The sequence below is a fragment of the Thunnus thynnus genome, chromosome 5, assembly GCF_963924715.1.
Source record: "Thunnus thynnus chromosome 5, fThuThy2.1, whole genome shotgun sequence".
Lineage (NCBI taxonomy): Eukaryota > Metazoa > Chordata > Actinopteri > Scombriformes > Scombridae > Thunnus > Thunnus thynnus.
Window position 1 is genome coordinate 21,937,128 of NC_089521.1, and position 27,463 is coordinate 21,964,590.

At 39.3% G+C, this 27,463-nt stretch overlaps 2 protein-coding genes across 2 annotated transcripts in view; both read right to left on the bottom strand.

The window, feature by feature from the left end:
* Nucleotides 1–1,205: 1,205 nt before the first annotated feature.
* On the bottom strand, nucleotides 1,206–7,052 carry si:dkey-29p10.4 (tripartite motif-containing protein 14). Its single transcript, XM_067590129.1, has 7 exons — nucleotides 6,735–7,052; nucleotides 4,357–5,285; nucleotides 4,121–4,216; nucleotides 3,434–3,682; nucleotides 3,299–3,321; nucleotides 2,444–2,598; nucleotides 1,206–2,271 (listed from the first exon to the last, which is right to left on the bottom strand). Exons 1-7 carry the CDS (start codon nucleotides 6,982–6,984, stop codon nucleotides 1,727–1,729), a joined length of 2,247 nt encoding a protein of 748 aa, XP_067446230.1. The 5' UTR covers nucleotides 6,985–7,052; the 3' UTR covers nucleotides 1,206–1,726.
* A 2,845-nt stretch (nucleotides 7,053–9,897) lies between these two features.
* The window catches only part of LOC137183233 (LHFPL tetraspan subfamily member 3 protein-like), a 30,954-nt gene continuing 13,388 nt past the window's right edge, over nucleotides 9,898–27,463 (bottom strand). The window contains exons 2-4 of the mRNA XM_067590130.1: nucleotides 15,387–15,623; nucleotides 13,313–13,341; nucleotides 9,898–11,359 (exon numbers count right to left, since the gene is read on the bottom strand). Coding sequence (XP_067446231.1) covers nucleotides 13,325–13,341; nucleotides 15,387–15,623 — 254 coding nt within the window. The 3' untranslated portion in view covers nucleotides 9,898–11,359; nucleotides 13,313–13,324. The remainder of the gene's footprint in view (nucleotides 11,360–13,312; nucleotides 13,342–15,386; nucleotides 15,624–27,463) is intronic.

Here is a 27,463-nt window from a genome sequence, read left to right on the forward strand (position 1 = left end):
GACATGGTAATTCAGGGATTTGATTCTTTGCATATCCCTCTGAGACACAAATACCGGAGTGCATTTCACCACAGCAGCCAGACGCAGTGAGGGGTATCTTGTTATGTGAGGACATTTTGACAAGAAGACACTTTGGCTGTTACCGTAAGGATATGGGAGACTCGTGGGATCATTAATGAAGACTTTGCCTCTCGATTTAGTGATGCCCCATTAGTAGCCAATAAGGCTGTCTAGAGTTTCCATACTTCATCGGGTACATTTTATTCCTTAATAACTATGTGACACATTGTTCCCTGCCAACATACTATACACCCTTAGCTCATTTAATTTAACAAGTCTGGAAAAGCTTGTAAGAGCCGGGCTGATTTTGAGTGCACCGGATGGACAGGGAGAGGAGAATTTAATCATCCTGACTGTTAAAGCCCCTCCTCTCCCTGTCTTGCATGCTGCTTTCATGTGTCAGCTGGGGGGAGAGAGTAAAAGAAAGCAAAATCCAGAGAGGGTTTTTGACTACCTTTGGATCACGTGGTTGCAAGTGTGAAATTGTTGCCATGGCTCAGCGGTGCACCTGCAAGGTTTCAAGTTTCTCATGTGTTTGAAATTGTGCCAAATGAAAGTCTGTCAGAAGAGGAAATAGACATTTTGGAGACTATTAGACTATGAAAAAAAATAATTGCAGGTGGTGATTAGATGTAGCTCCTTACGAAGCTCTATTCCCCTGAGCTCTCTTCTACAGGCTTTCATCCAGTCCCTTTCAATTATTGTACATTAACCACTGTAGATGCTGAGGATTTCAAGCTAGTCAATTAGCCAACAAGTTTGGATCAACCTAGATCCATGGCCAGCTGTCCCTGAGTCACTGGCATGCTAGCGCTCTACCAATCATCCAGAAACAGTTTATATAAACACCACTTTGATCCCACTAGATGACGTCAAGCGCAAAGAACCCCTCAACTCAGAATAAATGAGCCTGGGAGTTTGCAAGGAGGGCAATTTGGTAATAGTAGTGATCTGTGATGCTATAAGGAGTTTGTGCCAAAGGCAGTGTTTGTTGTCAGTAAAACTCACAAGCTGTGGGGTCAGTGTGAGTTCAAAGCACACCAACTGTCACCTGTTGAGGGGAAACACACTACCCACCCACCCACTCACACCTGTTTCTGTGTAAATGAAAAAGGGAAGTATCAAGGCAAGGATTAACGCAGGTCTTTAGATTTCTTTCAAAACTTTGACATTTTATTTCAGTAGAAAGACAATGGCTCATCACAGGATAAACGAGATATCGCAGAGATATAAAGAATACCTGAAAGATTTTTAAAATATAAAAAAATACAGTATTTCCTAAACCAATGTTTTATTGATCAACAGTGCTAACTTATCTCCTACGTAAAAACCTGCTCATTTGTTCATTGACTGAATTTAAAATTAAAAACATGTACAAGTTAAAATTCTGATATCAAAAAGGTGAAACAAATGTGGAATGTTACATGTGTTGTGATCAGCAGTTAGGCATGGTACAATTCCAGTGCTATCAAATGATATAAAATCACATTTAAGGATTTTTGAAATATTAAACTGTATATAGTACATGACAAAACTATCATCCCCGAGAATTTTACAAAATTGACATGTTTTTAATGAAGCAATGATTTTCACATATAAAAAAGGCACAGCGCTTTGATTTATTCTGTATATTTGCAGCAAAACTGATGGGCCACTATGCTGTGTATTATAACTGGAAGAGATCGCAGATGGCCAGCTGTGTTTTAGACACTGACAAGGCTGGGTAAAGCGGGTCAGTAAACCTGTGCTTGTAGGAATGCATTAAAGCTAGACTGCCCCCTGGTGTCACATTAAAGAATGATAAAATACCCTCCTCAAAGTCGAGGAACACTCCAACTCTCTGCAGCCCGTCTGCATCCACTGGCACCGTCACCTTGTTATGCAGAGCTTCCACCTTCCGTCTGTCACAGGCCAGGCACCAGGAGTACAGGTTGAAGCCCAGACGAGAGTTGTCCTTTTGGCCCTTCCTCTCTATCTGACCCTCACACAACCCCACTTTCCAGCGGCCGTCATCCACAGACACGTTCACCTCCCAATACCAGCGACCCCCCTCCAGGGCATGTGAGGCCAGGACCTGTGGAAAGGAGCTGAATCGTGCCTCGTGCTCTGTGTAGACCTGCTGGACCTCGTTGTAGGTCACCCTCCTGTTGTTGTCAGACAGCTGCAGCTTGGGATGGGCTGTATCTGCATCCAAGACGGGGATGGTACCATCTGTGCACAGGAAAGGAAATTTTTGAAAAGGACTTAGATGAGAAGATTAAGACTGATTGAATATGCCACCTTTGGGCCTTCAGAATGCATTTACCCCTTTGGTTTAATTAGCTGTGATTAATGAGTGAGATGAAAGTAAACAGGTGTTGGTATGAAAACTGTTTGTCCTTACAGAGCAGTCTGTAGAGGTCTCTGTCTTTGCTCGGCACAGTGATGACGACTGTGTCCAGCCGTTTCTCAGTCCACTTCTGCAGAAATTTCAGCCGGGCTTGATCCACTTCCTCTGGAGCTTCGAACTGATCCAAACAACTTCCCGTGTCACTAGCCCTGAGGAAAAAGAGCAGAGTAAGAAGAGAGAATAAGGCCGATATTACACCACAATAGGCTTCAGCTGTTTTTAGTCTGTCACTGTTTTTTTTTTGTTCTGGGCACAACATATCTAATACCAGAAAGGAGAATGTTCAGTATGTAGTTCCATCCAGAAAAAAATGATTAAAAAGGTCAGTTACAACTTGTGGTATCAAGCAGATAGTTTTGTTATAACTTGGATTGGTTTTCAGATATTGCTGAGATTTCTACCTTTACCCCAATACAGTGAAGGTGAGTGGAACTACTACTACTGCTACTCAGGATGATCAACAGAACTAGAGCTGCAACTAATGATTATGTTCATGACTGATTGTTTTGTCTATGAAATGATAAAAAAAAACATGGCATTCAGCTTATCAGAGGCCACAGTGTTGTCTTCAATTTGCTTGTTTTGTTGAGCCTAAAACGTTTAGATATTGAATTTAATGTCATATAAGACAAGGAAAGACAGCAAATCGCCATATTTGAGAAGCTGAAACCAAAGAACATTTCGCATTTTTGCTTGAAAAATTACTAATAATGACAAATTGATTTCATCAGTTTTATATAGGTCGTCTACTGAAGCTATGCTTTGTTGGTAGTATAGTCAGCTATTGATATATTAAACAAATCACCACTTTCCATACAACAAAGTAGAATTTGAAAAGAAATCACTTACAGTTGGGCCACCTTGCTGTATTCCTGTCATGTGAGAAGGAGAAAAAAATGATTTTTTTGTATTAGTGTTTATAAGTCAACCATATATATTATATTTTACCAACAAACAGGTTTTTCTCCGAGCATCCATACTCACCATAATGAAGGCCTGGTCTCGGATGTGTTTTTCACCCTTGGCATCAGCCAGCGCCTCCAGGGTGTGCAGGCCTTGTTGGATGGATTGCAGAGAGCTCTGAAGGTGGCCGAGTTTCTCCTCCAGCCCCCCCAGAACCCTGCTCTCCTCCTTTGTCACACACTGAAGAGTCGATTGCTCCTCCTGCTCCAGGGCCTCCCTGATGGCTCCGTACTGCTGCTGCACCCCTGCTCGAGCCTCACTTAAAGCCACCTGGTGATAGAGGAGGGATATTTCCACACACAGACACAATGTCAATCAATATCATGTAATATCAGGCTTGTCATTCTTAAAAAGCTGTTCTGATGGTTGAAGTCTCTGATGTCCAATCAGTGGTGTGCCACGCAAAAAAGAGAATAAATTCATTCATGGGCATGTTTAAACAGATTCAATTCGTCTCTAATTAGAGGATTAATTGTAGGAGGACAAGTCTTCTTCCTACATGAAACAGTGTGAATGATACACAGTTGATCATATCTGCATACCAACAAAACTGAAATCTCAATAAATTGCTACAGCTCCATCATGTATACTATTACTTTTTTGGGTCAAAATATCCAGATTAGTCTGCACATCTGTCACACATCTTGTGATCCTAAGCAATTAACTAAGAAATTATTTTAGTGAGAACTGCATAGTTAAGTTTCTTACTCTGGAGGCTTCTTTTTGTTGAGTGAGTTCAGTCACCCTGATCTTCACTTGCTGCTCAGTCACCTGCAGTTGTCTGATCTCGTCTTTTAGATTACCCTGAGGAAAAATGTACACAAAAATGTTAAAAAATAAAATAAAAAAAAACTCACTCACTGGCTACATGTACATCTGTCTTAGCTTTAACCAACATTACTGTGTGTCTACAACATGTATGGTGCTGTAAAGTCGACGCTTACCCTGAGCTCTCTCTCTGCCTCTCTGATGCTGACACAGACGTGGTCACGATGGGAACCTATGACTGTACACACAGTGCACACACACACTGCACACTGCCTGCAGTAGATGCGGTTCATCTCTTGATGCTCCTGGCACTTCCACAGAGAAATATCCTCCATGGGAGGAACCAGGGTGTGATTCTGGAACACAGGGGAGTCCAGATGGGGACGCAGGTGCTCTGCACACATGGAGGCCCCGCATACCAGACAGGTCTTCACAGCAGGCTGATATACTGTTTTAGGGCAATAATGGCAGGGCAGAGGCCTGGTATTTTTGCTTTCCGGCCTTGCAAAGATGCCAACACGACTTGGGGATCCTGAAGCAGCACGTGGCTTGATGACATGGTGTACAGGAGACTTATCTTTTCCTGGCGTTGAGACTCCAGGAAATGAATCAGAGTTGGCAGGTGAGGCAGGTTTATTTGGCGATGCATGAATTCCTGTCACTTGTGTGTCTTTCTTGGGTGTTGCAAGAGGAGGTGAATCACATATATCTACTTCATCACAGCTGTCAGAGTCATTCAGTGTGACAACGTCTGATTTATGCTGGTTCTGCTGGGTTAAGATTTCTTGTGGCACATCACTTGCAGGTACTGCATTGCTGTCACTGGAGGATGGACCATCACCACACTCAGACTGTGTAGACTTTTGGGTCACTCCTTTCTTAGCTGTTTCCACACCGCTCGACTGGCCAGGTTCATGTGACAAGAGAATGGTGGGAGTCTCAGTGTCACTGGACCTCTCAGAAGCAGATTCCTTACTTGATCGTTTTCTGTCAGGTTGCTCTGACACAGGTGTGCTGGCCTTCCTCTTCCCGAGGAGTCGGCTGGTGAGTGAGGGCCTCCTCAGTGTTGAGTCGCATCTGTTTTGTTCATCGTTACTGGATGTGCCTTAAAATAAAAGAATACAAACAAGCAAACCTGGTCAAAGCACTTTTCCAGCAATACTTCACATAAACATCTGCAAGCTACCTTCTGCCCAACACAGCTGCACTCAACTTCTGAGGCTTTCCACTTTCAGCAATTCAAGCGGTGAATTTCTTGCTTGTTTGCACTTCTGTCAGTTAAGATGAACTCAAGAAAGAACACTGTCATTGGTAGACCTCTATTAAAGCAGGCACATACTTCTAATTGATAAGGATGCAGCCTCCAACGGTTTATCTCTGCACACCAATACCTCAACTCAGCATATCAACCAATACCAAATACATTTTGGCTGCTGTGGCACTAAAAAAGGCCACCATGACTGAATGAATGTAACTAATAATGACTTGTATTTATGACATTGCTGATGAAACTGTATATACTGTGGACTGCGGTCATGTTATAGCTAATACTTGATTCACTTAAGGTCAATATCAACACAGATACCGATTCAGCATATCTGATAAGTTCATCCCTACAAATACTGTTCAACTTAAAGCTATAATATGTAACTATTCTGCATTAAAATGTCTAAAAACGACTAGATCTATGTTAAATGTTTTGTTGAACTATGTCCTTACATTATCCCAAATGTTTTCAACAATTTTCAAACCCAGAGAAATCTGTAATTTTAATCAAGGTAACAGTCTGTTTCATTTGGTCAACTGTCAATGGCATCATACCCCCTCTACCAAGAGTATACACGCACAAGTTCTGGTTGTATAGTTGGCGATTTTTCTATCGACCGACTAATCAACTTATCAGCAGCTCTAAAATATATAATGTGTAAAGGGTAAAGGTCTCAAAAACCATGATGTATACTAAATACAGTAAAACTGCATTGACACATAATTACTTGTGAGCACATGGTATAAATAAATAAGTTAACTTAGACCGTTAACCTCACTGTCTGGAGAACAAATAGAGTTCACAGTTAACTTACAGACTTTGGCCTCAAAAATGACTGTTAGGTTGACACTCTGAACCCTAAACAAACATGAAGTATAAAGACGGTTAAATGTCTAAAGAGCTCATGCTAAAAAAAAGAAAGATGTGATTTCAGCTCTTATTGCGTGAAGTTAGATAAAGTGGCATTGAGGAAGCCACGTGTTATAGTTATGAAGCTAACGTTACAAACAGTTAATCAAGTAACGTTCTCCACAGAATGTAACGACAGCAGGCGTTAGCTGCAATTACCGTAATGACGGTATACAAAAATGACGTACAAGCCTGTTTTGACGCCTAATGGTGCCTAATGTAACATCTAATATGGACACCGCTAGCTTCATTAGCCAAGTGCCAGTTACAAATTCACTCATGTATTCGAGCACTTCACAAAGTTGTACGCTAAGGTCTCCGCTGTTTTAAACCGCCTGGCGGTTACACAAGGGTAGTTTTACGGTAGGTTACCGTTACCTGCAGTGCTGCGAGGCTGAGCCCGTCGACTCGGGGTTGACGGCCGTATCAAACTGCTATCAAACGGCAGAGTCTGGTACACTGTTTTGCACCTCCACTCCGGACAGTGGTACGGCCCGTTTGGAGTAACGCTCCACAGGTCTCCAATGCATCGTTGGCAGAACCGGTGTTTACACTGGAGAGTGACAGGGTCCCGGGTCAGCTCTTGGCACAGGGGGCAGTTGGCCGGGGTGTCCAACGATTGCCCCATCTTGTTCTGGCCGACGTTTGTAATCTGTTTCCGCGATGACAAGCAGCAGACGCGGGGCGGAGCCAAACGTTTGAATCCCGCTCGTCCCTTCTTCTTCTTCTCTGGGGTTTAACGGCAACTTGCATCCTTGGTATTGCATTACTGCCATCTTCCGGAGTCAGTCAACTCCTACAGTGTCCGGTTTGTCAGATTTTTCCTATCAATCTTGTTCTCCTAGGAAAACAGAGCAGACACTTCCTGCCCTTTCCACACTCACCGTACTCCAGTATGCCTTTCAAACCTGCTCCTGTTGGGATTGTTCTCCTCATTCCCTCTATTGTGTCATTTCTTTCTGATGTATATTTCCTGCAATTAACAAGTACATTTTCTCCTGTTTCTGGTACCTGACAATTCTCACAAACTCCAGTTTAGTTTATAATGTGGAGAGTCCCGTTCAGGTTATGGTGTCCTATTCTTAGTCTGGTCATTATTTCCAGCCCCCTCTACCTCTCCAAGTGGAGCAAGTCTTAAAAGTGCAGTCCATGCATGTATGATAAAACAATTGTAAGAGATTATAAATGGTAGACAAACTTATTAGACCATATCTTCACTTGTCCTTTAAAATAGCAATACCACGTGAAATACCATGTAAAATAACAAAAACAATTAAAGGTCATCCATTCTAAATTCTGCATTTTTTTTTTTATTATTTATTAGTAATAACTGTATTTGTTATTTTTATTATAAAAAGTAAACAGAAAGAAAAAATAAACACAATTTACCTCCTTTTTGTTTTTTTGTTTTTGTTTGTTTGTTTGTTTGTTTGTTTTTACCAAATAAATACACTTGTCCAAACATATACCAAAGATATAGAGTACCAGTCAAAAGTTTGGACACACTTTCTCATTCAAGTGAATGGTAAGGTGTAGGTATGTGTCCAAACTTTTTATTGGTACCGTACATTTTTAGCAAAAAAAAAATTTTACGCTGGGTGGTCCCTCTCAGAGTTTTATATAAGTCTATATTACATCATTGGATTATTACTATTTATGTGTTAAAAATCTAAGCAGAAATTTAATGTGGCTGATTGAGGTGGAGCTACTCTGAGCTATTTTTAAGACCCTGTGCACACATGATCCACCCCCACAGATGTTTTTTGCCTGATTAGACTTTTCTTCTTCTCAGGACTATGTGAACGTTTACAAACTGTGTTTGATATTTCTCTCACTCTATTATAGGGCGGCATACAACTATTATCAAATTAATCTTTTCTCAATCTTTGGTCTTTGGTCTATAAAAAATTAGAAAATCAGAACCCCCCAATTCAACTTTTTCCTAAAAACATTCTCCATGACTCATCACTCTGTTATGGGATAGTGCAATTATATATTTATGATAGATAAAATTATCAAATAGACTGAGGTTGGTTGAAGTCAAGGGTCTCTTTAATTCAAGCACAAACAACAGACACGGAAAGTACGCAGAGTCTCCGTGATGTCCATATGACTATCATATTGTTACCCTCAAGGCCCTGCCGTCAAATATATACATACATATAATCATACCTACTTATCTAATACATGGATTTTTCTATCAATTTACTAATTCTGATTTAAAAGAGAATTGCACAACTGTCCCTACCATAACGAGCCGACCAATCAACAATTAATCCACCAATAAATCTCAAGTCAAAACACTGCAGTTATTTTATGCACTTATGCAGTTAAACTGAAATTAAGTTAGTCCTAAACTCACCCCCTGGATACCTCAAAGGTAAGTGCAATGAACCACACACATGCAAACAGCCACAAACCAGTCCTGGATAGTATCATGTGCTGATTTGAAAGGCTGAATGCTTTGAGTGCTATGGATCAAAATGATAAGCTTCTAACTAAATTCTTCTTTATTCAGCCATCTGAGCTGCAAAGAAATTGGTTGTCGCTGGTGTAATTTAAAGCATCAGATGGAATCAATATAAGCTGAAAGTGGTATTTTTTTTATTTTCCATCATTTTTCTCCTCAACATTCTTTTCTTCTTGGTGGTCTAGACATGTGACTCGGATAACAAGGCTATTGTTATTGCGAGTGAGAGGTTAATCTCTCCTAATCTTGTAGACATTTTATCTCTCAAAGAAAATGTATTTTATTGCTTGTGTTGCCTAGAGTGAGAGAGACGTGGCATATCATTGTGAATTATGCAACTCTATAGTATACTATTATATAAAACTATTTTACATTTAAATTACAAACTAGTCTTCCTCTCAAGGCCCGCAAATTCAATTTAAAAAAAACTTTCAGATTGTAGCAACATCCAGTAAATGGGGAAGTAAAGTGTGCTGGCTCTTCTCTCTCTCTCTGTATCTGTCTCTCTGACTGGGTTTCATTTATGATTTACATTCTACCTCTTAATATAAAAAAACTCTTAATACTCTTTTTACTCAAGCATATTATTGAGTGATTGACTGTATAATCCACCAATGTTTTCCCTCAACCACCATAGAAGAAATCAGGTTTCTTTTGGTTGTTTTACATTAAGATTGCTGGAATCCAAAATTACACCCTTTCACTTAAACGTTAACTCTTAGACTGATTGGAGAAGTCAGAAATCACCAAATTCCATAAATGGCAACAGAATGATTTTGTATTCTGTCCACAAAGTGGCCTCAAAACTTTTCAGAAAAAAATCAGTTTTTTTAATATTTGGCTCTCCTCCCTTACAATTTACTCATCATTATGGCAAACATATTGACAATATTTGCATATTGTGCCTGATTATATCTCTCAAATACTCTGCACCTGATTGGAGATGCAATTTCATTGTTGGAGACAATGATGATAAGGCTTTTTTTAAAAAACTTTTGAGTCTTGAAAATCACCTTTTAAAATACATTTTGTCAAAATGAACAAAACACACAACAGTATTTTACAGTGAAAACCTTTATTAAGTGTTCATATATTCTTAAATGAATCTCTTTAATTGCTGTAAGTTTCCCCCCTTTCTCCATATTTGCTAATTGTTTGGTATCTATAGAATATCTATTTACACAAGAACATATCCACAGGTGAGGCTGGGACAGGCCTTAAATTTATTTCCTCCTTTAGTGTTCACTCCCCAGGCACACTTTCCATAATACTCCAATCTCCATCATGTTACCCTGTATGTCCCAACAAAAGAAGAAAGGGAAGAGAGAGAAAGGGAGTCAAAGAGAAAGAGAAACAGAAATACAGTAGAGAGCTGGAGACAAAGACAGAGACAGACAGATTTAGATACACAACAGGACAATTGTGTGTGTGAGAGGCTGGCATATTGGTTCACTAGCCCAACAAACTATTGCACACGGACACGCTGACACATTCACACGTGCATGCACTCACGCTCACTCACATATACTTACAGACCTCCCTACACACACATACAGAAGCACACTCACACAGCAGCTACAAGTCCTGCAGCACACAGTCCTTTAATAGCCCCCATCACAGTGTAGATACCACAGACTATAAAATCTTAGAATCCTTCTGAAACTGAAGCGCTGTGCAAAGTTAGCTAGCAGGGCATTGAATGGATTTAGTTAAAATTCCTAGAACATCTTTAATATTCACTGTACATACTTTGTAATACAAGTTCTTTTGTTTTGGATGATAATATTATTATAAAACAGTCTTAAATATCTTTTTCTAGTAAATTAAGAGGAACAAAGGGGCATATGAGCAGAAGAAGAAACTAATCTTTCATTTTATCGTCAAACCTTACGTACATATGAAACACAATAGATTTACATTAACCTGATATTATCTGAAAATGAGAATTTTCTTCTTTTCACAAATAAAACATGACACACATTCTGACGGTGGTACACACGGCTAAGTGTTAACATAGTTTAATACTTGTAATTACAGAATTTGTTGGTATATGCATGTTCATGTTTGTTTTACAGAGATGTGTGTGAGCTGGCATGTGTGTGCGTGTGTGTGTGTGTGTGTGTGTGTGTGTGTGTGTGTGAGTGTATTTTTGTCTGTGCTCGTACTGCAGGTGTACATTTTCAACCCTGTGCCTTCTCAGGTAGGTAGTGGGTAGTCCATACTTCTCATTTAGGTAACAGTCTCTGCCCCTGCCATGGTCTATGCAATGCTGTGCAAGGGTTAGCTCTGGGATCAATGTGCAGCGGGCTCCGTCTAAGTGATTGGGGTAGAATGATGTATAGGGACTGCGAGCAGAGTAGATTGGATGACATCAAAGGTGGGTTATGATGGGTTTTTGGCAGGTAGATGTAAAAGGCAGGCTGGCTGATTCCACAGTATTCCTCTCCTCCACAAACCTGGACTGCCTCCCTCCTCTAAGCTGATGTTGAGGGACTGGTACTTTATGACAACGGACACATGGAAATTCAGGAACCTGAGAGAAAGAAAGTGAAAGAGATGGTATGTTTGTGCAACCCAGTAAGTTTAAAAGTTAATAAACATGTTGTGCTTCAAGTCACTGCAGCCTTTTTTTCTGTGTTAAACCAAGACCATGATCTTTCCCTAACCTTAAAAAAGCACTTCCCTAACCTTAAGCAGTTTCTTCTAGTGGGTATTGTGCAAGATCGAATATTTTAGCGGGAAAAAAACGACATTGTCTCTAAATATTTCACTCACATGTTCAGTATCAACATTTTTGCAACTTGCCAAATATGTTAATTAACAACATTTTGTCATTATATTAAGAGAAAACCTAATTCAGCCAGCATTACATCTTACTGAATGTATGCCCTGTTGCAGTTTAGTTGTATATAAACTTAATTTCTAGGTTGCAATGTACATGCTGAAGGCAGAGGCGGAAAATGTTGAAAGTTTATTTACTCAAGTACAATTTTAAGATAGGCTACTTGTATTTCCATTTCATGCTACTTTATGCCTCTACTCCACTATATCTCAGAGGGAAACACTGTACTTTTTTTTTTACTAACAACATTCATTTCACAGCTATAATTGCTAGTTACATTTCAGAATAGAATAAGATTTTACATTAAAAAAAACATGTGATGAGCTTATGAAGTTCAATGCATCATTAAAGATTAAAATATTTGTTCCTGAGCTTTTTGGCTTGTGATCCCTTTTTACAAAAAAGCAGTGTCTAGTTTGGGCCCCCTTGTCATGTTTCAGATGTGTATGAGTTGTTAGCAGTTCCATTTCTTCTCTAAACCGCTCAGATGGTTTTGTTTAAATAACTATTGGAGGCCCAATGTGGTGAAAGTATCCACAATATTTATTTTAATAAGATAAGATTGGATAAAAGTCTGAAAAATGAATACACATTTTTGCTGTAGAACGTTTTTTTCTTTTTTCCTACCCCATTAATCATCTCACAGATTTAACCTGGGAGCCTTTGTAGGGGACCTGACCCTAAACTCCACCAGTAAAATGCTACTTACACACTGTTGCATCAGTACGAACAGTTTACTTATGTGATATATAATAATATATCACTCACAGGGGCCATTTTATGCAGAATTTTACTTTTTATACTTAAAGAACATATTGCTGATAATACCTATGTAATTTTGCTTCAGAAGGATTTTGAATGCTGGATTTTCACTTCTAATGGGAGTATTTTTATGCTATATTTTATTTAAATGAAGGATCTGATACTTCTTCAACCACTGTTTTGAGGTATTTGTACTTTACAATTTTATACTGCATTTCAGTGTAAAATATTGTACTTTTTACCCCACTACATTTACTTGACAGCTATTTACTTCATATTTATACATTTTATATACAAAACCTATGATAACCTCATAAAATAAGACATTGTTATAGATTAAGCTACCCAACAGTCTACAGTAGGTAAAATTAGCTCCATCTCGACCAGCTACAACAGTAAAATGCTGCTTACACAGTAATACATCAGTAATAATAATCAAATATTATAAAATATAACAGTGACAGAGGCCAAGTGCTTCTGCTTTTAATATTTTAAGTTCATTTTACTGATAATACTTCTTTATTTTTGCATTAAGTTGGATTTTTAATGCAGAACTGTCACTTGTAATAGAATATTTTTACACTGTGGTATTACTAGTTTTACATAAGTACATGATTTGAATAATTCTTCCACTGCTGGCTGAAGGGGGAATAGTCTAAATGGTTTATGTTCCAAAAATGTATTTACATTGAATTTGCACTTTTGTATTGTCAGTGGAGACAGAAATGACATTTCATGGCTGTCAAACATCAAAGAACAATTACATTATGCATGATGACTTATGTAATGAGAAGTGGCTCTTTTTCATATGTTGATCCACATGTACACATGTATATTTAAAGATGCATGTTTTATAATGTATAAGTATTTGACCTCACTTACCTATAATTTTGGTTAGGCGTTTCCTCCCTCTGCAAAAACAGAACCACAGAGAAAAATGTAAAAATGCTACAACACAGCTCTCAAGGTCATGCTATTAATAGACTCTCGTGTTCACGCATTGCCAAATACATGCACCCTTCACATTGACTGCTTGTATTACACATAAGCACCAGTAGATGGCACCAGGGATGAGCTAATTGATAAAAGACTATTGAGCTGTATTACATTATGCAGAAACGATAGATTCTACAGAGCCCTGAGCTAAGGAATGGTACATCATCGGGCTGTTTATCGACTCTTAAAGCTACTGATAATCCCATTCAAGTTTTCTCTTCTATGACATTGTCTATAGGTCTCTCATCCATTCTCTTTCTCTCATCTTTTGAAGGTCACCAGGGTTTGGATTTTAAAATAAAAACGGCATGCATCTACTCTGAGAGTTTTATGTAAATAACTCTGTAGAGGATATTACCAGCTACATCCACAGATAATTTAACAAGGCATCATAATGACAACATAGGTCACGTGTATTTAAGTGACACCAAACTAAGGTAGACATTAGTCTTTTCAAACACCCCCTACCCCTTTCACAAATCTCCTGTCTTTCCCTCTCATTGCTTTTACGTCTTCTCTTTACAGGGTTGTTGGTTGTGCATGCCTGTCTGGTTCCATTACAGCTTACACAACATGAACATACTAATCCCATTTCCTACTGGGAGACATACCTGGACCCAGGTCTTTTCATAGTATCTCACTATGTGAACCTGTGATAATGAATTTCATATGCATGGACACCGGTGTGGGCCATTTCCATGACTAAATCATTACATCCACTGACTGTATGCCATCATATCTTTGATGTGAAAGTGTGGTCTATAGGTAGGAAAGTCTGTTGGATGTTTCTACTATTTTTGGATCGTTGTGTGGTCATATTACAGTAGGGAGCAGATATGTGATTTTCAAGATAGTTATGGTTACCTTATATTTGAAGCTCCTTAAAACAAGTTAGTGGGAAGGGGATTTGTTACCTTACAGTATTTAGGATGGCATCTAGTTGAATCTTCACTCACATTTTTACAATTTTTTACACCTTTGAAAGCACAAAGACCAGTGACTCTATCTGTGTAAACCATTTTTATATCCCAATATCACACTAACATTTTTTACATTATTTTTCAACATTGCATATAAAACAGATCATGACTGTCATCAAAAGGTGTCAAGAACAGGAAACATTTTATTTTAGGTATGCCAGTTTTAGGGCTTGTGGACAAAAAAAGGGTGCTGCTTAAGAGGTGAATGAATGAATGCACAGTTAATCATTTATGGTTGCTGATGTTTTGGTACATTCAATGCATTATCCACTAGCAGGCTCCATGCAGGTCCATTGGTTATGTTCAAGTTCACCTTCCTAAATTTAGTTTTCAAGGATGGAGCATCAAACGCTCGTTACATAAAAATTCTGGCTTTCATTTGTCATAAATACAAGTAATAGTACTGAGCGTGATCATTTTATGTATTCAGCCCCTATTAAACTATGTGTTTGCAAGAACAGCGTATGTTTTATCACTACCTTGATGACTTTCTATTTTCAGTCTGGTGGAAAGTCATGTTGGGTTGTGATAAATCAGGAGTCTATTCTTAAAGTATTCCCATTTAGTTTAAGTGTATACTGTTGCCAGCTCCACTATAGCAGAAATTGTATTGAGAGTACACTTTTAGAGCAATTCATCTGGTACCACTCAGCCAAAAAAAGATAATCAATTCCACATCAACGACTCTCAGATTTATAACCCAATAGAAATTTTAAAATAATTGGAAACACATAGGAACACAAATTCAGTAAAAGATGTAGCTTGTGGTTAAAGAAGCTGTCTTTCAACCAAAAGACATCACTTGGAGTCTTGTTAAGTTTTCTTAAGTGAGACATTACATCCCAACATGGTCCTGGAGTGCTACTTTGAAGCTGACTCTGATTTCCAGTGTGATGTGCAAGCGAAGAATGGATTTCCCAAAGGAGATCAATAAAATATCACATCTTCATCAGATTAGATAGTACATCTCACACTCTCACCCTTGCTCTCAGCCAGGAGCTCTTCTGTCATGAGTCCGTCCTGCCGGTTCCCCAGGACAAAGGCCAGGAAGGAGAGGATGAGAGCATCCAGGATGCCCATAATAGCCAAGATGTAGGCCCAGCGCATGGAGCAGGCCCCCAGGCTATATTTGTCCGTCTGCTCGCCGCACATCCGCCGGACCTCATCGCTGTCCCAGCCGTCAGGATAGATCATACAACCCAGTACCAGACAGACACCTGGTGGGAGGCAGAGAAAGGCAGAACGAGTGAGAGAGGGAAATAAAGGACAAAAGAGGTAGCAACATAAGGGGGGAGAGTCAATAAAAGAGATGAAGGAGGAGTGGAGAGAAGGTAGAGGAGGGAAACGAGTCAAGAAGCATGAAGAGAACAAAAATGAGTTGAGCGGAACAGTGCCGTGTTATAAATGAGGTCAGAGATGATGAGATCAGATGAGATTTTGTGGGGAAATGAGAGATAAAGAAGAGGAATGATCATTTGAAGTGCTTTAAAAGTCTCTACCTTTCTATTCTCTTCTATGGAGATTTACTGTGTTTTCTTTTGCATTTAATACATTGATTTTCATTCCCTCCCTTAGGCGGGAAATAAGTGTCTAGACACATTGTGTGCCAGTGGAAGAGCAGTAAAACCAGCAACGTAGCAGAGAGTGTTTTACAGTGTATACTATGACATGATAATATGAAATGTCATCCAGGATTTCCTTACAATCACATAGTTTACTTGTTTTTCGATACACACTCTTCCCAGCTATCTCTCCCTCTTGGATTTTAAGTAGTGGTAATATTAGATTTTAACTTGCAGCTTCTCACTCTCAGATTTCGCCCACAAGATAAAATCTCTCCTATCTTCTATTTGGATCTCTCTCATCTTCAGTTTGAAAGAGAATCTTCACTGAGGTGATGCTGCAGCAGAGCAGCATGGAGAAAGTGAGAGACCATGCACAGTATTGCAGCCTTTTCTCCCTCTTTAGAATTTAACTAACCACTCCTCATTCTCAGTGTTTGCCCAAGGGGGTAAAATCTCTCTCATCTACAATTTGGATGAGGCTCTCCTCTGAGCTGATGCTGCAGCAGAGCAGCAGGAGACCTGGAAAAAGAAGCTGACTGCACAATTATCCAGAGTGCATTGCACATTAATAATAAAACATATTCTCCACTTCTTTATCCCCGAAACACTTGCTCACAATGTTTCCTCCCTCAGTGCTGTTTGTTTGTGCATTTACGGTTTATGGATGAACGAGGCTGCTTCTGCTTTTGAACATTACCATAGCTTGTTAAATGTAATCTGCATCTTTAAAGACTTGTTTGCTGCTTTTATTGATACATCTTTTAAACAGAAATATGTTTATGTAATCTATATTATCATTCATTCCTCCTTTTTTCTCATTTGTAGCTCCCCTCTGCCTTCTTCACAGTCTTACAATACAATATGCTCTCTTCTCATGTGCACACACAAGCTGCCCACACAAATTAAAGCACACACACACACACACACACACACACACACACGCTGCAGTTTGTTACAGTAATGCTGCGGTCTTTAATAGTCCTGAAAGACATCAGAGGGTGTTAAGAGATGTTTCAGTGAGAGAAAGTAAGTATGAGGAAAATTACAGAGTAATATATGCTGCAGACAAACTGCATGCCTAACAGAGCAGAGCATCCACTAGACTCTTCCTCTACCTTCCCCCCATGGCTCTAACTGTCATAACAAATTCATATGCACACAGTGGTTCAGAGAGCAAAGACTCAGGTACTTGCCCTGATTCAGGTGGACAGCTGGCAGTGCAGCAGACTCGCCAAGATGCATGAAAATGCAATTTTCAGCACAGAAAATATTCCTTTACATCTCTTAATAGTTATGTAAGCAAACTGCAGGTGATTAAACAACGAGCAGTCCCCAGTGTTACACAGTGAAGTGTAACCACTGTTGTACTACACCTCTGTTTTATGAATGAAAAATGACGTTTATTTATATTACGTTCATTTTGCCAGACAGCCAACTCAATCAGATGTCAAGCTCTTTTCATTTAAGCAAGATTTAACGCAGTCTTCACAGGCTGTGATAGGGCCTCGATAGGACCATATAGCATCACAGTCATCACGTCCTCTAGAGTCTAGTGCATGATTCATCTCCTGAGTGAGTGTCACTGAGGCCTTGGTGTGCATCGTGACCAGTGAGAAGAATGTTGTTATGAATGAAGAAGCACAACAGATTGTGAGTTGTCTCTTGCCAAAGGGCCACTGTCACCTGCATCACATGAAACCAAACGTCCACAATGTGTGAACAAAACGGCCTCTCCACCGAGCTAACAAATCTCCAATGATCCTATCATTGATAGACTGAAAAAGAAAGCAAATGAAAATGAAAATAGAGGTGCACAAATGTTCGGGTGTTGTTGAAACAAATCATGATCGTGACACCTTTTAATCTTTTCTGTAAAGTGATTCAGAGCAAACCAAACTGTCTCTGGCTCCAGTGTATAACAAAGACAGTCCTCACGGTTCCTCCAGTATCTAGTGACTTTTTCTGTTTTGTTCAGCAATACAAGGTGTTTGACAAACAGTTAAAACACTTCCACTTGACCGCAGATGCAGAGGGAAAGCTGCCTCTGAATGTCCTTGACTCAGTAACCAAATGTATCTTAAAGAATATGGCTGGCAATTTTCTATATTTTTCTTATTGTCAACCAATCACATGTGCAGAGCCGAACTGATCCCACTTACAAGTATTGTGTGTTTATCCACAGCCTGATATATCTTATTCCTCTGTGCTGTAGACCTCCGTTGTTTTCTAAAATATATATACTATATATAGAATATTGACAGCCATATCCTTTAAATGTGAAGTCTCCCCTGCTCAAATAGTGTTTGAAGACCACCATATCTGCAAGCACAACAAAAGCATAGCTAGCGAGCTCAATAAGGATAAAGGCTTATTTCACAGCAGTGAGGACCCTCGCATGAAGTCTAATTGGGTGGAAATGGGTTATTGAGTTATTTGTTGGTGCTGTCTGGAGAAAGCAACAAACAGGACAAATAGTACAAATAGTACAAATGTGAAATGAACGTTACATTTTTAACATGATGAAAGCAATAATTTTGTGATCTTCTCCTTTAAAAGGAGATGTCCATCCTCAGATGGTGCTCTTTGGCTGTTTGGTGCATTGGTTTGAAAATAACACTAAGTTGCTACCAACTGTGTTTCTCTTCACTGTATAAATGCTTTGTATATCATGAGGATTTATGTAAAAATATTCACTAAACAGAGAGAGTGCCATCGAAGACCAAATAACATTTGATATACTGTGAGTCAATACACATTACTATTCTCTCTTCCTCTTACTACAAAGGTAACAAAAGCTTTTCCAGATCCTTCTGGGTGTCTGCTGCATGGCTTTGGCTTGATTCAGTGTCATCATGACTTTTACATGGAGGCTCAGGAGGAGAGCGAAGACTTGCGCAGAGCTCTGGTTCAGGTGAGAGAGAAAGAGACTAACGGTGCAAGAAAAAAGACGAATAGAAGAGATGTACACCGACCATGCTGATAGCATCAGGGGAGAGAGACCAAAGGAGAACAAGAGCTACAAGTGCAGTAAAATATCTGTCACAGTCACTACTGAGCGCTATCTAATCCAAAACCTGCCTCTGCAGATGAACATCTCTGAGGGATGCACTGGCCAGGCTTATACCAACAGAGGGTGCCACATATGCTGCTCCTGTTTCCAGAAACGGCATGTGGTGAGGCGAGAAGCACATGTCTCCTTCATCAAGTGTAACAGTAAGCCCGAAGTCAATTACTCCATAAGCACACAGCACAATCCAGCAGCCTCATTCCTGCACAGCACTGCATACACTTACATAATGAGGAGCTTAATCAAAATTCACAGTGGAAAAAAAGGAAAAAAAACATATCAGTAATACCAGAGGAAGAAATATGGGTTTATTTGAGGTTGTTCCACTTTCACAGGAATCAAGAAACCTTTAATATACTTTAGTATCATATTGTGTGCAAAACTGAATGGCATTCCTGTGTATTTAAGATTTAAAAACATCTCTACAAATATTTTTCTGTGTATATGGAGGTCTTAAACACATTTATATTATCTTAAATTATATGTTAAATATGATATAGTGCGTTCATATACATTTCACGAGAGCGACGATTGACAAATCTACACAGATGCAAAATGTATGGTTGCTGTTTTTTTTATGACCACAGATAACAAACCAAACAGGGCAATGAGTCATCATATCAAGATGTTTCTGGCAAAGCTACAATTCAGTTTAATAGCAAAAAACCATTTAAGAATGATTAATAGACAACAACGTGTTTTTATGTTAAACCCCCAGAATAATAGCTTGAGCTTCTTTTTCTTAAATAAAAAAATCAATATTTAATAAATAAAATACCCAGTAATACAAAAGAGAGTCATAATTAAATGTCTACAGCATCAGTAGCTCATAATTCAATGCAGTCAAACAGCTCTACTGTACACTTGTTGTCTGAAGGTCTTACACATCATTTTGGAAAATGTTGGAAATCAGGAACTGAATTGAAGTAGATGAAGTAAGTTGAAGGGAAATTGAGTACAACAAAAAGGTAAATTACAAAACTGGACAAATTCATAATTTTCGTAGTACAATCTTGAATTTGGTTGCATATATGTGTGCATATTTGTCTTCTGTAACTATTATAGTATTATAAAAAAAGAATGATCTGATTATCTCTAGGTATCTGCTGGCTTCACCCCTCGTTCTGCACTGGAACAGAACTTCATGCTGCAGTAAATAAATGGCGTGCTCAATATCCTCACCACAGAACTAGCAGCACACCTGAAAGAATGCAGCTGTCAGTCGGAGCGGAGATATTAACTGACGGCATTATGCCATCCTTTCAGCCCTTTCCCTTCTCTCCATCTCTTTCCTGCTCCGTGGAGAGAAGCAGAGAGAGGAGAGACAAATTACAAGGCAGGGCGAGGCAGAGACGCACATAGAAAGAGAGAGAGAGAGAGAGAGAAAGAGAGAGGGGAGATGGTGAGAGACAGAGCCCGTGTAGGGTGCCATGCTCCAACCCTGTGTGTGGCCGCCAGCAAGCACCAAGCACTAACGTCACTAGCGCTGGCTACCATATGCTGGAGCCCCTCGGCGGAGCTATTCTCAGCATTTACTCGTTTCTGTCTTTTCCTCGCACATGTAAACACCTTTCTGTTTGTCTCTGTCTCATCCTGGGAACGCTGGGATCATACGATTGGAAAACTGGCCTGAGAAATTCTTGTTGGCTAACAGCAGCTTATGTAAGAGACTGTAGGTAGGGCAGATTATGTACAAACAGCACTACAGGAGAGTCTGAGGGCAGATCGGCAGATGGTACAGAACGGTATGATGGTGAAGATTTGTTAGAAGCACATTTGCTCATTTTCCCAAAGAGACTAGTAAATCCCATCGACACTGATAGAATCCCACTGACTCTTATGATCTCTGTATGTCATTTGCAGGTAGAATAGGTGACTGGAGGTCAAATGTGACCTCCAGGGCAGCAGCTAGATTGAATTTGGTGAGATTCAGTGTATCTGGTTTGCAGACAAAGAAAAGTATTTGAAAAACTACGATGGATTCAGAGTTTAAAGTACCTCCATGTAGCATTTGGCTCATGTTTTAACATTGCCAATGCTGTTGTATGTCTGAGTGTGTTTTCAGTATGTCAGCATGTCATTGATTGCACTGGGTGGCAGATGGCAATATACAGTTGTGTGTATTTCCTGCTCTTTCCATCACTTACACATCTGCAGCACATCTAAGCAGCCATGAAAAAAGGGATTCGCATTTTTTCAACAGCCACAGTCCTCGGTGGATTCCATTTTCTCCAGCTCTCTGTTTAAACGGCTGTGACAAACTGAATTATGCATGCACACATCCTAAACTGTTGTATCTCATACTGCATACGGATCCAGGTCTACCACACACACACAAACACACACACACGCATGCACAGACATATAGACTTGTACAGATGGCTCTCTTTGTGTAAAACTGACACCGTGGCTTATGTGCAGAACATCATTTGTCACCTCTAATAGTGACACATGTTGGCGGTAATACATAAAAGACTGTGTTTACTCAACTGACAGCCTGTCTGGTAAACGAGCCCTGGCTGGCAAAGTGGCATTTAAGGTAAAAATCTAAAAATCAGTTCAAAAACGAAAAAACGGCACAGACGGTCTGGGAACAGCTTTGAATGTTTATCCCAGTGGGGCCTCCTATGAATATGCATAGGTAGGTTTGCTTTAATGTAACAACTAATGTTACACTCCCACAGGTAAAACAGTGACCTGAATGTGGGCAAAATCTTACTAGTTCAGTTCAAAGTGCTCTGCTCATTTTTCTTTATAGTGCCTTTGTAGTTTTTGTAGTCTTTCTTACAGAAAGCAACTGATGAGAAACACAACACAAGAAATGAGATATAAAAAGACAGTAGCATTATTACTCACGTCCAAACAGAACATAATAATAGCATGTGATTGTTCCTCTTTGGCTGGTAATGTGATCTACTACCCCTTAAGACATGGTTCATCCCTGATACTTGTTGTCTACATTGCTGTTCTCAGCAAAGCTCCAGGCAGAGTGAGACTCCTGCCAGTGTTGAGGCACTTGTGTGACAGTGAGGCTGGGTGCTTGGATGACTCACGTTGCTGAGACTGGAGACAAGCAGCCCAAGGCTGAACACCACGTTGTTAGAGGGAGGTGGGAGGAGTAGCAAGAGCCTAAAGTTTAAAGGACCACACAGGTGTCTTTTGGTGTATTTTAACGGTTTAATGGACAGGTTCACAATTTTTCAAGTCTGTCTTAAAACAATAGTCAGGTGCCCATATGAATATTGAAACATGTTTCTTGCTGTCATCAGTCTTCCTGTTCATCCTGACCAGTAGAAGATCCCCCCCTAATGCACTGATGTAAATGATCAGGTAAAAAATTCATGGTCCTCATTTTGAGCAACAATTAATTTAAAAGTTTATCTGAAGACAATAAGAGGCTTTATCCGTCTGAGTTTGTCAAATAAAGTGATTGGAGTGACCTGTCCTTTAACAACAAACTAAATAAATTTTACATCTCCATTTTCCAAAGCGTACTTGAATATTGAAGTTTCCTGCGTGGAAGAGTTTTCAATTTATTCCCAGGCAGATAATACCATTCAGTGATCAGGAGGAACATAAAGCAGACTAATTTTTTTTTGTACTGTGGCTCAATTTTACCTGGTTCAAGTGTACAAGACATCCTTTTTGTTCTCTATGTACACAGCTACTGTTGAGGAGCCCTTGAACAAGTCCTTTCAACTACTCCTGCAGAAGTGCTCAGTATTTTATCCCTGCTCATCTGCTCTCACAAGCTACTGGCCTGGTTAAAAGCCCAATCAGTATTTTTGAGTATGTGCAGGTTTATTCTCATATATAAAAGTTTCACTTGTGGATGGAAAATCAGCATTTTGTGCTTCCTGAATGATGTGTTTCTTGTATTTAGCAACATAAATGATATAAAATATTAATCTTTGTCTATAATTAGTTGATGTATTTAATGACCTGTCAATCAGTTTAAGATTACAAGTTCCTGTGTTCTGAATTTTAGTGGTGAAGTTATGCCCATTTTGTTAACATTTGGGTCACATTGTACCTTTAAGTAAGGGTTAGTTGATGGCTGTTTACACCAAAACACATTCAATACAGTGGGGGAGGAATAGCTTGGCAATAGCGTCCATTGCAACATTTTGTTAGAATTGACTGAATGTTGACTGAGTAGTAAAGAGTAAATGGACGTCACTTTTACATGCACACATCGATGGAGCTGTCATGCATGGTGCTGGCCTGGCCGTTGGAAGCAATTTGGAGTTCAGTATCTTGCTCAAGGACACTTATACGAGTGGACAGCAGGAGGTGGGGATTGAACCACCGACCCCACAATTAACAGATGTCCTGCTCAACCTCCTGTTGGTTATGTCCAGTGTATGGCCTTTCGGACAACACTGACCTGTAGCCTTCACGTTAAATGTGAAACACATTGGTATATTTTTTGCGATTCAATGAGATTATCTGCCACCGTCCAAAAGGATTTCAGTTCATAATTTGAGCCAGGGAAAATCTGACTTCTTTCATCTTTACTCTGCCTCCAAGGGAGCCTGTCATCATGGTCTGATCCTCAACTCAACATGCTTCACTCTCTCTTCTCATCCTCCATTTGCATTTTGCAGCAGGATTCTGAATCTGAATGCATTCTTAATCTACAAATCCATTTTGCATTTTTGCACCTCTCAGAAGCTGCCATTAGAAATCTATGTTGGTTTCCATAATCATGTAATAGATGGTCTTGTCTGTGATTGGCCAACCTCATATAATTCTCATAACTCTATGCTAAGAAAATATGGTCCCCGCCTCACCTACAGAGCCAATTTCCGAGAGATTTGTGTGGTTAAATGAGGGACTAAAGTGAGACTGATTAATCCAATCTGTCCCATGGCTAGTCCAGACTCTAATGAAGTGTGGGCAGCATCAAGCTCCTCTTCACACTCGACAATTAAGACTTCTATCTGGCTCTAAAGATGAGTGAATGAGTAGCCAAGAAAAATGGCCTAAGACTATGGCAATGATATGCCATAATTGCGTCCAGATAAATGAAGCAATTAAGAGTCTATGATCTATATAATGGGACTAAATGGAGCATGACAAGGTGTCACCACTGAAGCCTGTTTCCAGGCTTATGAGGTGGAAAGAGAAAGAAGAAATAAGGTTATAAATATGGTGAGAGTGCTCTTCTAGAAACAGTTTATTGTATTACTTTGATAGTATTATAATCTGTGTCAGTTCATGTGCCTTTAAGAGAAGAAGACAAGACAAGAGATGAACATACTTTTAGACAGCTGGCTGGACACAAATTTAAGACAGTTCTTTAAAAAAAAAAAAGTGTCAAGGATTGAGTGGAAAGTGGAGCAAGAGAAACTTTTAAAACTGACTCCAACTGTCTCCCCTGGAAGACGAGGAACATGCTTCTCGAGATGAGCTGTCTAAAGTCCAAATCTATTTCTGCTTCGGTTGCTGGCAAAACTTGTGGTTGCTAGAGGGGAGCGAGGAGCTTCCAGGCATCCTCTGTATCCCGCTCTGTCAACATCTTCAGCAATTTTCTGCAAAACGAGCACACAAGGCCCAAAGCCTACCTATCAATTCCATTCAAAGGATTAGAAGAAGTAAGAAATGGCTTATTTGATCAACTCATCTCTGTTCTGTGCCAGCACAACTCTTGCAAAAAAAACTTTTAACCATCTTGCAATCCTGCAGATAATCTTCCCACAAGAGTGCATTGAATATTATAGTGCACCTCTAGGCAGCAAGAAGCACTCTGACTTATACAACAGGGAATAAAACTCAACTAGGAGGAGATCTTTAGAAATGAAATTGCAACTAGAGCTTCTGAACAAGGCTGATGTGTGAATCTATCAGCCTGATAAGGAGACATCTCAACCTAACAGAGGATGAAAAGGAAAGGCTACGTGGAATAACAGTGCAATGTCTCTATAACCACCCACACACTAATAATCATAATCATTCAATAAGCCAGTCAATTAATTAAACAAGAAAGTGATTATTTAATATTATAAATAACTATTCATTCATTCACTTAATTAACCAATCAAATAATTATATGTCTATATTTGCCAGTGAGGACAACTGAGATACTTATTAATTAAAAAATGCTTTTTACCTAAATAAACTTATCTATTAAATACAAAATGCTTATCTATCTATCTGGAGACACGCCAACGCTCGCTCATCATCTCCTTAGAATACATGATCAATGACTTGTCATCTTTAAAAGCTTTTTTTTTAAAAATATTATTCTTTCTACTTTGGCCAAATGCTGTATAGTCAGATATTCAGAGTGTGTGCTCTGACTTTTAATGTCCACAGAGAACATCCTGTGAGACGGCATCTCATTATTACACATGGATTGAATTTGGTATTAGAAAGGATAGCGGGCTGCGGATGCCTACAGGTGAAGCAGGACATATAGAAGGACACAATGTGCCCAGAAATTATCGAGTGACTACACTCAAGTGATATAAGGTTGACAGAAGTAAGCTGTGTACCTCTATAATAGATGTAGCACTTCAGGTTAAAGCAGAGGTGGGGATGCGGAGGTGGGTGGAGGGAGGGGGCAGAGGGATCGAGGGAGGAGCAGAGCCTAAACCGCAGTGAGCAGAGCAGGAGGGAGTCAGGCTGGGGTGGAGAGCTTATGTAACAGGTCCAGATGCGGGATGTACCTCCACAGAGGATAAAGATTGGCAAGGGCAATGGGGATCAAAAGAGACATTTGGATTCTCTTTGAAAATACTGACAGCACCAGCAGTCCTGGGACAACAGAGGCAAACAGCCATGGCTTAACTGTTGACTGTGCTCTCACAGTCAACAGTCCGTGTAGCCCTAACCCTTGCAACAGCATTTTTTGTGAAAATATTAAACTAAAATAAAAATAAACAATTTCATAAAATCTCCTTCCAGCCACTACTGTCTAAGATAATAGAGCTTAAGGGCTACACTGACTCAAGCTACTGCAGCTGACAGAAATAATTTGTACGATTTAAATTCTAAGTGTTGCATATGCAGTGGTTGAAGAAGTATTCAAATCATATAAAAATAGTCCTGCATTCAAAATGTAAATTTCAATGTATTAAAGTTTTAACAACTAAATGTACTTAAAGTGTCGAAAGTAAAAGTTAAATTAGTGTTATATTATTATATTCTTATTATATTCTTTTCCTTTTCCTAATTCTGTGGGCATCATTGTATTTTGTTTTAATGCTGTAATTTAAAAATGCATTGATTTTTCACATGTGCTTTTGCTGTGTTTTGTGTTTATAAATACGCAGATGATGTTAAACACTTTATAAACCATGTTTTTGAAAAGTGCAATATAAATAAAGATAATATTATTATTATTACGTAATATGTGAATGGGACTTTAATGTTGTACTTGCTCAAGATTTAGCTAATTTGAACTACTTCACATACTGTCAGGTCATTTAATCCATAGCAATACATCATGTTTTATAAACTGATCATACTGTATTTTTGTATGTAAAATCTTAATCTGAACTATTGCTGTGTTATATAAATGTAGTGGGGAAAAAAGTAAATTGCCCTCTGAAATGTAGTGGTGTATTAGTATAAAGTAGCATCACATGGAAATACTCGAGTTAAGTATAAGTACCTTAAAGGGAACATATTGTGTTTTTTGTGGTTTTATTATTTATACACTGTTATGATGTTGGATATCTATGCTAAACACGGCCAAAGTTCCTTTAACATATATATAAATGCTCCCTGCAAGTCAAAAGCCCATTCATTCTGCTCTGAACGTTTTTTTCTACCTTGCTGACGACCTGACGTTGGCTCGTCCTGCATGCCCATAAATGGCCGTCTGTTCCATAGCCTTTGTCGCTAGGTTGTTGCTAATGTCTTTCCATGTGTTGTTTGCGTTGTCCACTCTCTGGATTCCAGCTCAAACACGTATGGATGTATTTAAGAAGTTTACATTCCAAGTAAAGAGCGAGAAAAAGTAGTGAAATCTTACTGTTTGTTTCATAGTTTGTTGATGTAGCCTCCTGAGCCTGCGGACATCTGCCAAGGGGCAGCTTCCAAGAGCTGGCCAATCAGAACAGAGGAGGATAGTGGCCTTAAAGAGACAGGAGCTAAAACAGCCTGTTTGAGACTGAGGCTGAAGTGAGGGGCTGCGTAAAGGTTAAGTATAAGATAAATAAGGATTTTTTGAACTATAAATTATGCAGAGATATTCCAGTAAAGCCTCAGAATATAAATATAGACCTGGAAATGTGCATAATATGTCCCCTTTGTCTCCTCAAATGCAGTACTTGAGTAATTTGCATACATTATGTGTGCTTGTCTATGCATGCATGTACACACAACATCATACACAAACATGTGCACTCCTACCACCACTGTCACTACAGCCTGAAAAGTTTTTTCATGGGTCACAGTGTCCTTGCTGTCCCACCTC